Source organism: Callorhinus ursinus, unplaced genomic scaffold, assembly GCF_003265705.2.
Source record: "Callorhinus ursinus isolate GAN/ISIS: 27379988/994484 unplaced genomic scaffold, GSC_fseal_2.0 scaffold29, whole genome shotgun sequence".
Lineage (NCBI taxonomy): Eukaryota > Metazoa > Chordata > Mammalia > Carnivora > Otariidae > Callorhinus > Callorhinus ursinus.
This window is the reverse complement of record NW_027397091.1, coordinates 15,396,191-15,409,019: the sequence shown is the minus strand read 5'-3', so window position 1 is coordinate 15,409,019 and position 12,829 is coordinate 15,396,191. Positions and strand designations below refer to the sequence as shown.

The following is a 12,829-nucleotide window of genomic DNA, read 5'->3' as shown; positions in this document are numbered from 1 at the left end:
GTGGGAGGGATGGGATGGCTGGGTGATAGACACTGGGGAGGGTATGTCCTATGGTGAGCGCTGTGAATTGTGCAAGACTGTTGAATCACAGATCTGTACCTCTGAAACAAATAATGCAATATGTTAAGAAAAAAAGATAGCAGGAGGGGAAGAATGAAGGAGGGTAAATCGGAGGGGGAGACGAACCATGAGAGATGATGGACTCTGAAAAACAAACTGAGGGTTCTAGAGGGGAGGGGGGTGGGGGGATGGGCTAGCCTGGTGATGGGTATTAAAGAGGGCACATTCTGCGTGGAGCACTGGGTATTATGCACAGACAATGAATCATGGAACACTACATCCAAAACTAATGATGTAATGTATGGTGATTAACATAACAATAAAAAATTTAAAGAAAAAAATAAAATCAAGGCATTCCAATAGAATTGTTGAATCACTATAGTGCACTTGAAGCTAAAATTACATTGTATGTTAACCATACTTCAATAATAAAAATTAAAATAAATCCATAAATAAAATGAAGCATTCTACAATTAAGCCACAACTTCACTGCTTCTCCCCACCAATCTGTGTTCCCATGGTCTCTTCAGGTGCCCAGCATAAGCTGAAATGCACAGCCATGTCCCACAAGCTTGTTCATGCTTTCCCTGTTTAAATGACTATGTGGTTTCTCTCTCCTGATTAGACCCGGAATCACACACATCTCTACACTCACTGGGCAATGGACCCCTGTTGCTAAAAAAAATCTCTTAAGACCTGGAAGGAAAATATAGAACCACAGACCCACAGGGACTCATCTAAATCCGCCCTTACTGAACAAAGATTTACATCCTTCTCTAAAGGTCCTATGCATGTTGTTTCTTTCTAATGGTAATGTAAGCCCTCGAGGGGGGAAAATGCACGTGTAACGCTGTCTTACATCACTCCCAGGACGTCCAATGTTAGGCATAAGGTAAGCAACACAAACTGCTTGTTGGCTGACTGTATGAAATGACAGGTGTATGTGCCAGAGTTCTCTTCTCAAATACAGAGCAGAGATTATGACTGAAGCTGGTGCCACAGTTGCCAACTCACCAGTCGGATGAGCTGTCGGTCCAGCCACCGGAGCACATCGGGCCCCTCCTCTGACTCTGCGCGGAACACTCCCAGCCGAGCCATCAAGACTGCTGCGGCCTCCTGGTCAAATGCTGCTTCTATGTGCCTGAGCTGGCTCTGCGCATCTGCCCAACTGACAATTCCAGAATTAGTGCCACGGTTACATTCGGGAGAGACCAGAAAACCAGCTTTCCGTTAAGATAAAGAAACCTAAGTCCTGCTCCTTCATCTAAGGCAACACAGATTCAAACTGCAGTTGTCAAGAAGGAATCACAGGAGTTTTACATACACTTTCATTTACCCTCATGTGATCTCTGAAGGCTTTAAGAACAAAGGAAAAATTACAGAGAACTTCCCAATGTTCTCCAAGATAGCACAAGAGTAGATACCCAAAAGGTACCCAAGTCTTCAGTTCCTTCCTCTAGGTCAATCTTTCAAAAATCTGTATGTTTACAGATTCACAAAATGACTTTCCACATCATATCCATGGTAGAAATAATAAGCACATATACAAAAATTTTCTAGACAGATAAAGACACTATGATCAAAACTGAAAGACAACAGACAGACCAGGAACAGATATGAACAATAATCATATTCAGAATACATAAAAAGTCCCTGCAAATCAATGAACAAGAAAAAGAAATAGGTTTTACAAAATGGGCAAAAGCTATCACAGAAGAAATATACACGGCCAATAAACATGAAAAGTGTTCAACCCATTAATAAACAGAAAAATACATATAAAAGTGGCAAACTGCTCTATATTGGCATGTTAAAGATCGATAATATTATTAATGAGACAATGGACACTCTCCTTACACTATTGGGGAGAATACAAATTCACTTCTTAGAAGAGTAGTTTCGCAGGAAACAAAATTCTACTTCTATGAAGCGGCAGGAAAGAAATACTCAATGCACACAAAGACCTAAACACATGAACACAGCACTGCTGGAAGGAAGGTAGGATGTGAAATTCCTTTAAGAGACGAGGGATGTGTCCCATCCAAACCATGCAATGCTGTGTGGCCACCAGAGGGGAGGAGCAGCTGGTACATACTGACGTGGAAGATGTCCCTGACACACAGGGAGAAAAGCTTACAAACATGCCAACACAAGAAGCCATACATGCACGTTATACACACTTATGGTACAGAACTCCATGGAAATAGGCCCATGAAGCTAAACACCCAGGTAGTAGTAGCATTTCACCTCTGGGGACAGTGGGTAAAGAGACCCATTCTTTCTACATTTATGAGCTGTTTAAATCTTTTACAAGAAGGATGTATTTATGGGTTACTTATCTGATAATAACGAAATTAATATTTAACGAACTCATTCCTAGCGAAAGAGGATTCTTCCGGGCAAGTGCCTGAAGGCCTAACTAGGCCAGCAAAGCCTCTTCCTCCTCCTCCTTCTCTGATCAAATTAGCCAGTCAGGATTGGTGAGAACCATTCAATGGAATTACAAAGATAAACTAACAGATGCTAAATTATCTCTTCAAGGGAAAAACATCCGGGGCTCAAGAGGAAGGAAACCGGGACTGCTTACTTTCTGGCAATGGTGGTCACGCGGATGCGCCTCTGGGTGCTGGAGTGTTGATACTGCGTCACAAACTGGATGGCACCTCTGCCTCCTTGGGGGACCGGGGCGTTGTGCTGCAGGCAACAGACCATACACCTGGTTACTGTTACAGGCACGACTCAAACACAAACGGTCACAGAGCCCATTGTGCTCTTCCTGAAACGACTGACACAGTGGTGACAGCGCGGTCCTTGATGAATTCTAAATGGTACACTTTAAATCTGGGCATTTCACTGTACATAACTTTTACCTCAAAAAAAAAAAGGAACCATATTCAGATTAATACTAAATTTAAGTAAATGATATGCATGCTAAAGTGTTTAGAGATGAAAGACACTGATGAGTGTAATTTGTTTTAAAATGCATCAAAAATGGGGTGCCTGGGTGGCTCAGTTGTTAGGCGTCTACCTTCGGCTTGGGTGATGATCCCAGGGTCCTGGGATCGAGCCCCACATTGGGCTCCCTGCTCAGCGGGAGGCCTGCTTCTCCCTCTCCCACTCCCCCTGCTTGTGTTCCCTCTCTTGCTGTGTCTCTCTCTGTCAAATAAATAAAATCTTTAAATAATAAAATAAAATAAAATAAAATAAAATAAAATGCATCAAACATAAGGGGCACCTGGGTGGCTCAATCGGTTAAGCATCTGACTCCTGATTTCAGCTCAGGTCATGATCTCAGGGTCATGAGATCAAGCCCCATGTAGGGCTCTGCGCTGGGCATGGAGCCTGCTTGGGATTCTATCTCTCCCTTTCCCTCTGCCCCTCCCTCACACCCCCTCTCTCTTGAAAAAAAAAAAAAAAAACAGCAAAAAGATTTAATTGATGGATAAATAGATATGTGGCAAAGCAAATATAGTAAAATGTTAACTACAGAATCTGAGTGGTAGATGTACACGCACTCACTGTAAAATTCTTTTCACTTTTCTGTAAATTAGAATTTTTTAAAATAGAATACTGGGGAAAAAACTGACACACTCAAAAATTCACAAACATTATGATGGCTGGTAAAAGCCATTCCCTTTCTGATGAGCTTATCAGTCCAACAATTTAAGTTGTGAAAGCAATATGCTGTCTGACTCTGACCAAACCTTGAAAGGAAAAAAAAGATCATGCTGGACTGGTATCAGGCAAACACAAGCCTAAAGTAGCATCAGTACGCACAGAAAGAAGCCATAGGCCACGAGTCTGTAATAAATCAGAAAACACATGGGGCACCTGAGTGGCTCAGTCGTTACATGTCTGCCTTCGGCTCAGGTCATGAACCCAGGGTCCTGGGATCGAGCCCCGAGTTGGGCTCCCTGCTCCACAGGAAGCCTGCTTCTCCCTCTCCTACTCCCCCTGCTTGTGTTCCCTCTCTCGCTGTCTCTCTCTGTCAAATAAATAAATAAAATCTTTTAAAAAATAACTAAATAAAATAAAATAAAATAAAAAATCAGAAAACACAGCACTGAGACATGAAGACTCATGAAGAAATCCAACTCACCTGATTGACTACTTCAAAGTAGATGCCAAGCGTAGATGTGGGATCCAGGCCACAGATTTTCCACTGACTTGTGCCACCAACACCAAGTTCCTAGGGGAGAGAAGAGGAATTAAAACAAAAAAACAAAAAAGCTATTCCTGTGGTTAACCACTGATGAAAAGTACTCTCTCTGAGAATGGTAGGCTACTTAGAAGATCTCATTCCAAAAGAACATTTAAATTTAAATTAAAAAAGTACAATTACAAGCCAGAATAAAATTTAAGATGTATTACAGGACTCTAAAATTAAGCTTTTTTCTTTTTAGATTTTTTTTTTTAAGATTATTTATTTATTTATTTGACAGAGAGAGAGTGAGAGCAGGAACACAAGCAGGGGGAGTGGGAGAGGGAGAAGCAGGCTTCCTGCCAAGCGGGGAGCCCGATGCGGGGCTCGATCCCAGGACCCTGGGATCATGACCTGAGCCGAAGGCAGACGCTTAACGACTGAGCCACCCAGGTGCCCCTAGATTTATTTATTTATTTGAGAGAGAGTGCGTGCGAGTGAGTCAGGGGAGGGGCAGAGGGAGAGAGAGAATCTCAAGCAAAGTCCCCACCAAGCATGGAGCCTGACCCCTGAGATCATGACCTCAGCCGAAATCAAGAGTCAGTAGCTCAACCAACTGAGTCTCCCAGGCACCCCACCAACTCAATTTTTAATATGTGAAACTTCTTCAGGTTTCCAATCCAGGGGCTCAGTGTATGCCATCACAAAATATGCCACTCTGACAAGGATTATTTTAAGCTGAAGGTAATTTAAAAACAGCAGACATAAGAAACCTAACTCCCTGCCCTCCTCCTACCAAGAAGGGCAGGATGGTTCTCAATCACCAAAGGCAACTCTAGATGCTTATCAGCCCAGAGATGGTACAAGAAAAATCTACACAACAAAGCTGCTAAGACCAACCCTTCTCTTCCATTAGCTCACGCATCTACCTGCTTTTCCACCACGTGCCACCCCTAGAAGCTCAAAGTGCCTTTCCTGCGTCTTGTCACTTTTCTACAGATTTACCGTTCTTTTGTTAAGATGCCACATAATCCCAACGTTCTAACCACCCCTCTTGAGTTACTCCTGAGTATGCACATGTTTATGCACAATGCATGAGTTAATTTTTTCTCTTGCGAAACCTGTCTTTTGTCAGTCTTCGTTTGCAGGGCCCGGCCAATGAAATCAAGATGGGTAGAGGAAAAAGAAAAATCTTCCTCTTCTGTAAGCACCAATGCCTGAGCACGCCACAAACCCTCCAGAGCCCCAGAAGTACATTTTCTCACCAACACACAAATTCCTTACGTAAATATTTACCCCAGCTTTACCAGAGTAACTATGAAGATAAAATCAGGAAATCACCATTTAATAATCTCCAATGAAACAATGATTCAAACAAGGATAATCAATGGATGCTTAAACCATCAAGGTGAAAGGCTATTGGCAAACAAGAGATTCATATTTTGCTACGATCTCGTTCAACAGATTTCTTGCTAATGGCAAAAAGGAAACGTGCCCTTGTAACAGAAAGACATGGGGCAGTCATCACCTTCTCCACACAGTCTAACTCAGCACCACTAACACATGATCAGACAGAAGTGCATCTTGAAGAAACGTACAAGGTGTAAGATCACTCAGGCACTGTGGTGGACAAAAAGGTCTAACCCGAATCTAATTGCTAATCTAACTTTCACTTTACAGAAAACACAGGGAGGATAGAAACCAGCTCACCACCGCTGCAAGGAAACGATCAGATACACTGAGAATGTGTGATACTCTATTGCAGAAGGCACAGATGCTTGGCACAAATCACTGTCATCAAACAAAAAAGCAAAAAACCCTGCAGAACAGGAGGAGCATTCCAGATTTTAAAAGACTAAGGATATATAATGCTAGATGCAATACTAGTTAGAGGGTGGGAAAAACAGCTACAAAGGATATTTGGGGAGAAACCAGGGAAAGAACATGACTAGACACTGATGATATGAGCAAACTACTGTTTTCTAGGTTTGATATAATGTCACAGTAGGAGAACATCCTTAATTTTAGAAGATGCACACTGAAAGACTAAGTGTCGTGACCTCTGCAGCTTGTTGTTCCAAGGTTCTATGAAGTACAACAAAGTGAACATGGCAGACAGATAATGACCAGATAGACAAAGCAAATACTGCAAAGAAAGAGGACAGGCAGTATGACTAAATGTTAACAAGTGCAGACTCTAAATGGTGCATATACAGAACTTCTTACGCTCTTCTTTAAACTTCTCTGTACGCTGAATTGTATTTCCCCCCTCTTTGCATCCTCCAGGCCCCCTCCCAAAATCTCATGGCTGATCCCTACCGGATCTTCAAACAGCTAATTGGCTTGTACTGATTCATAAAATTACCTTCTTAGGCAGATTTTAAATGTATGGAACATATTTTGGAACAGGGCAGCCTTCTGAAGCCCCGCCAGGAATTAGGGGTACAAGTCCCTTAGTACACTAGGGTAATGGGTGACTCCTCAGATGGGCTTTGGGACAGCCACCTGCCTTGCCCAAGGGATTACAGGAATATTCTCTCAAATCACTTTGCCTCTGGCAACTTCAACAAAAGGTTAACCGAAGTAGTAACTAGGTGAATGTTCACTGCTGATGAAGACAAAGTGAGGATGTGAAAGATGAAATCTGGCCTAAGCCTCCATTGTGCCAGGGGCTCTTTTGGGGCTCTTCTGAGCATTTTACCTGAACTTACTCCTTTACTCTCCCAACAGTGCTGTCAAGTGAGGTACCATTACTATCTCCACTTCCCAGATAAAGATGCTGAATCCCAAAGTGAGTCAATACCTTGTAAGGGACACAAAATTGGCAGGGGTAGATCTGTGCCCTTGTATCCACGTCTGGCTCTACAGACCACTGTCTCGTTGAAGAGGACAACGAGGCAAGGACAAGATTGGGACAACCCCCGCCCAGAACCACCCTGGACAGGTCTCACTGGACCCAGTGGCTTGTCTCCTGGCAGCTAAAGTATAAGCAGAGGAAGTGAGTCATCAGCAAAGCCACCTCACCACTTAGTGTAACTTAACTTCGTTCACATATTCTCAAAATCTGTTACCCAAAGAACATAGCTATCTGCGTGTACAACAGTGTCATTTGTGCCCAACCAACTCAAAATGGTCTCTGAGAAGTGAGACAAAGGTATCATCTCGAAGGGCAACAAGCACAGAGGTTTATTCCTGAAGGCTCTTGCTGAATGCTTGCCTTGCTAAATAGAATCCATGTGGCTCACTGGCAGAGAAACCCAGACAAGGACAGTCGGGTCAGGGGAATCTGGGCTCTGGCTCCTCCCTATCAGCTCTGACCCAGAGAATAAGATATTAGACCCCTCTGAGCCTCTCCCTGACCCAATGGATAGATTGATGGACAGACAGATATGACACCACCTCTCAGAGTTGTGGTCGTCAGTAAGAGCTGGCCCTTCTCCCCTCACCACAGACACATCCCAACAGGTGACATGATGTAAGATCACCCTGCTCTGACATTTCTAACGGGTTATAATGGGTTAAATCCTGGGGCACAGGAGGTGAGGATGATGGCGTTTTCCTTACGTTTTCTGACACACATGGTCCTTTCACATTCAGAGACACACAAGGACCAATGGCTCCTGCAACTTTCAGTTCCCGAGAGGTCTAAAATGGAAATACACAAGAATATAAAGTTAAAATTCACTGAAAACCACCTCTCACAGAAGACACAATTAAAATTTACAGGTAAAATATGGCAGCACCATCATTCCACCGAGAAGAAATCCTACATGGATCATGCTCTTAACAACTTTTCCATGACCATGATGATCTGATGCAAACTTTAATAAAATCTTCCTTTAAACTGCATTAACTTTGTTCCAAAAATGATGCAATATTTTCAACTCTCACTTTTGAAAATTTTTTTTAAACAAAGGATTTGCCTTTTTTTTTTTTAAGTTTATTTAAGTAATCTCTACACCCAACGTGGAACTCAAAACTCACAACCCCGAGATTAAGAGTCTCATGCTCTTCTGACTGACCCAGCCAGGCACCCCCTCACCTTTGAAATAATTATACACATAGAAGATAACAATTCTACCAACTATACTACATTTTTTTCCAATCCCACGTACTTAGTCGTAATTATTTATAATTTCTCATTGTGAATATACCGTTATGTTGCTTTAAAAATACTTAATTCATGAACTCCAACATAACAAGGTCAATATACTTAGATTTTAAAATCTCAATTCATTAAAGTCTATTCCTTTTCAACTTAAAAAAAAAACCTCAAACATTTGAGAAGATTGTTTAAAGTTTAATCTAAATGACTTAATGATTGTCTCCAATTCTCAAAGTAATAATCCTAATCCCATTATGTAACAGCTCCTTCTAATGTTTTCTCAATGACTCAGAATCAAGTGTGCAGGGCTTTCAGTCCCTACAAGAAAAAACAAGACCCAAACTCTCACAGTGCTGCACTAATTTTCAAATACTCTGGCTAGTCTGCGGGCAGGTGCTAAATATAAACACGGTTCTATGAATATGGTGGCCCATACTAATGGTGGCAAGGGCACTCGACACCATGTGGCTGCCTCTTTGCTCAGCCCACCACCAATTCTTAGGCCCGATGTCCTACAGTAGGACAGAGTAGAGCCTGCAGGGGAATCAGACAGCACTTTGTTTAGAATGTTAATTAATATACAGGTCATTTTCAAGAAGCAAAGGGACAGAATCAGTATCCCTTCTTCAACTATTTTGCTGGGAACCTTTTAATTTACCTTTAGATGCCTGTGTCCAGCAAGGTGAGTCTGACTACTAAGTCTGACTACTAAGTAAGAGCACTAATCTTCCATTAAAGTGTCAGAAAGCTATTATACCTTCACTTCCAAAGTAGCACCAAATGCCATGCGGAAATCTCCATTGAAATCTTTACTAAAAATTCTTTGGAACGTCTGCTTGAAGAGAGAAGTGTTGAAAGAGTCTCCCATCACCATGTGGCCTCTAGGAAAGAAAGAAGCAAGTGAACATTTAAGATGACCAAAAGCCATTTGGATGCTTCCCCAGTGTTCACAAACAGTAATTTAAAGAAGGAAAAAAAAACCCACATCCATGAAGATGCTACTAACTTAAATGCGAAACAGCAAGTTCAATGTGTACTTAAACAAAAGACACTATTTTCAGGACATCAAAGATAGGACTCCTTAGAACAGTTCTAAATCTTTACCACAGTGGTGGTTACACAAATCGATAGATGATACAGTCTCATATGATGCATACCTATATGTTAAAAAAATGAGTGCCCGTACAAACTGGTGAAATCCAAGTAGGGTCTGTAATATAGTTCATCATGTCATACCAATGTCAGTTCCTGGTTGTGATGCTGCACTACATTTCTTCTAAGATGCTACCGCTGGGTGCTGCTACATGGAAGAGTATGGGCAGACCTCTCTGTACTATTTTTGCGATTTCTTGTGAATCCGTAATTATTTAAAAAAAAACAAAAACAAAAGAACCCTTCACTGATAAACCCACAGGTTTAATGGGTTGTATCTATTGAGAAAATGTGTCCAGCTCTCCTCACTCTTCTCTGGCAGGGGAAATACCCAAGCCTGCGGGAAATCCTTTTCAGGTTAATTCACTGCCTCAAAACACTGAATCTTTGTATGTGAATTATCTTTTCTAGTGTATGAATAACTATATTCATGCCTTTTTGAAGTTAGAGGAAAATACTGTTCAAAATTTCAGCAGTTCATATATTGGGGCAGATAAACACAGCATGATGCAAGTTATGCATCCAGCCATCGGTCATCAAACAGGATTTCATAACTAGGCAGAACACAAGATCATCTGGTCCAGCGATCTCAGAGTGCCTGACCCCTCCAGGGACAGAGATGGCTCTTTGGCCCTAAATGTCCACCCTTTCTGCCCTTCCTTAGTCAGGGGTTCCATGGTTCCCTGGAAAAAAAAGGCTACATTTCCCAGCCTGCCTTGCACGTAGCCATATAACTCAGTTTTGTTTGTTGGAAATGGCCTTTGTGATTTGTGGGGGACATTCTCATGGGAAGGCGCTTGTCTTTGACTCTTCCTCCTTCCTGCTGCTCAAACACAGCAAGAGCCCAGTTACCATCCTGAACTGCAGGTAAAACGTAAAGGTGGTGAAGCAACACAGGAAGGACCTCAGCCCCAAAGAAGATGAAACCAATATCCCAGCCCTGGCTGCCTACCTCTGTTGCACTCACGCAAACCTAATCCTGACTCACACCAACCCTCTACAACATACCATGCCAGGTTATCACCCAGATTAGATTTGAACTCCTCCTGTATCAGGAACGCATGCCCTCCAGAGGCAGTCCATTCTAGGCATGGACAGTGCTAAGGGTTAATAGGTCTTTCTTCATACTGGATGAAATTCTATTTCCCATCAGCTCCCACCACTGGTTCTAGTTTTCCCCTTTGGTCATACACGCAACCAACAAATCTGATGCCCTCTCCACAGGAGAGGCCTTCTATTGTTGAATATAGATCCCACGCCCCATCTGTCTTCAGTGGTATCTTTTCTAGATCCTTCAATCATTCTCCTTATGACACAGTTTCAAGTTCTCTCCACCACTCTTACCACTTGCCTTTGAACACTCCCAGTTCCTCTACATATCCCTTTGAAACTGAAATGCTCAGAATGGAAGATGATATAATCTGGGTGTGCCTGGCACCCAGGAAACCAAGACTATGATCTTCTCTGAAGATAATCAATTCCTATAACACAGCCTACAATCACCTTGTCTTTTCTGGAAGTCATCCCAAATGGCTGGCTCACATTGAGCCACAACTAAAACCTCTGAGACTTTTTGATGTTATTACTAATACATTTCCCTGACACCATACTCGTGCAACAGATTATGTGACCTAAATACCAAGTTATTCAGGAGTCAAAGACCTCCCTGAGAACCTGATAGAAGTGATGGTCCCTTTCCACAGGAGAGATGCACGTGCGTGCGCATGCGCACACACAGACACACACAGACACACACACACACACACACACACACACACACACACACTCTCTCTCTCTCTCTCTCTCTCTCTCTCTCTCTCTCTCTCTCTGGCATATAAACTTGGGGATGTTCACAAACACAGTGAGGCTTTTCCATGGATGCTCTAAGACAAGAGCTCCTGGAGGATACTGGCAGGAAATCATCTTATTAAATGTGGCTCACTGGTATAGCTCTGTCAGTGTCATTTGGGCCCCGGTCACCTAACACATCTGCTGCTCTCTGGGACTGCTTCAAGTGACTACCTACTACATGGCCTTTGTTACTCAGTAAGGACCAGCAGTGTCACCCGGAAGCTTGTTAGAAATGCATCTCAGGAACATCTTAGGAATCTCAGGAACACCCCACAGCTCTATGCCAGTACTTCTCAAACTGTTCTGTGCAAGTCACTGGGGATCTTATTCAGATTCAGGTTTTGACACAAAAGGTCTAGGGTACGGCTCAAGATGCAACATTCCTCACAAGCTCTCATGTGAGGCTGATGCTGCCTGCGTTCAACCACACTTTGGACACTAAAGGTCCACCCCAGTGGTTCTCAAACTCCACTTCACGTTAGAAACACCCAGGGAAGGGTAACAAATGTTGACGCTGTGTCACACCTTATGCTAACTACATGAGAATCACTGAGGGACAAGACTCAGAGCAAAAGTAGCTTTTACAGCTCCCCGGCAGGACTCCACACTGAGCATGGAGCCTACTTAAAATAAATAAACAAACAAACAAAAAATTTTAAAAATAGAAGTAAAAAAATAAACAATAAAGCTCCCTGGGAGAGTCTGGTGTGGAGCCTGCTTCAGACCAGTGGTACACACCAGTTCTCACACTCACGTGTACCAGAATCCCCTAGATAGCGTGTGAAAGCTGACTATTGGGCTGCATCCTCAGAGTCTGATTCAGCAAGTCTGGGGTGAGGCCCAAGGAAGTACACTTCTCATCCATCCCCGGGGACCCTGAAGGTTGCTGGTGAGGCCCCACTGTGCTTTGAGAACTACAGGTCTCTGCTGTGACCTGTCTGCATGATATGGACTTAGGCACTAAGCACACCCTGCCGCGCACCCTCCACGCTGAGCATGTGCTCCAAGTTGGGCATGACTTATGGTTACTAAGTCAGGTGAAGGGTCTCTTAATTGCTCTGGCATTCAGACCCTATACAGCCCCTCCCTCACAAGGAAGTGGCTTGCTGAAGGCCACATACTCCATGTGTGCTCGCTTTCTTGCCCTGTTGTAGATTCTGTGACAACTCTAAGAAATAGTTACTCTGATATGATTCATTCAAAGTGAACCTTGCAACCTCCTGCTAATCACTCCTTCTTTCTCCAAGAGGCCCATATACCCTCCCTGCCACAGACATGACAGCGTGGAGCCTTCTGAAAGCTTATCTAAATCAGCCTTGCACATTCCTGTGCTTCCATCACTCACTTCTCTTTCCTTAAAATACACATGCTCCATTTTCCCAAGTGTTTGCTATCAACATACCCGGTAAGATTTGCACAACACTTCATCTCCAGAAGTCCGGTCTGATCAAGGGCACAAGCATAAATATCGATGCAGTGACCATTTGTAGCAGTTCGGTTAGCAAGCATTTCATAGTGCT

General features: G+C 43.0%; 1 protein-coding gene across 2 annotated transcripts in view; it reads right to left on the bottom strand.

Moving 5' to 3' along the window:
* The window catches only part of SEC23B (SEC23 homolog B, COPII coat complex component), a 39,337-nt gene that overhangs the window by 14,929 nt on the left and 11,579 nt on the right, over positions 1-12,829 (bottom strand). For both annotated transcript variants that reach the window (XM_025876800.2, XM_025876801.2), the window contains exons 9-14: positions 12,712-12,827; positions 9,064-9,187; positions 7,766-7,846; positions 4,160-4,249; positions 2,648-2,754; positions 1,075-1,228 (exon numbers count right to left, since the gene is read on the bottom strand). In XM_025876800.2, the coding sequence (XP_025732585.1) occupies positions 1,075-1,228; positions 2,648-2,754; positions 4,160-4,249; positions 7,766-7,846; positions 9,064-9,187; positions 12,712-12,827 (672 nt within the window). The remainder of the gene's footprint in view (positions 1-1,074; positions 1,229-2,647; positions 2,755-4,159; positions 4,250-7,765; positions 7,847-9,063; positions 9,188-12,711; positions 12,828-12,829) is intronic.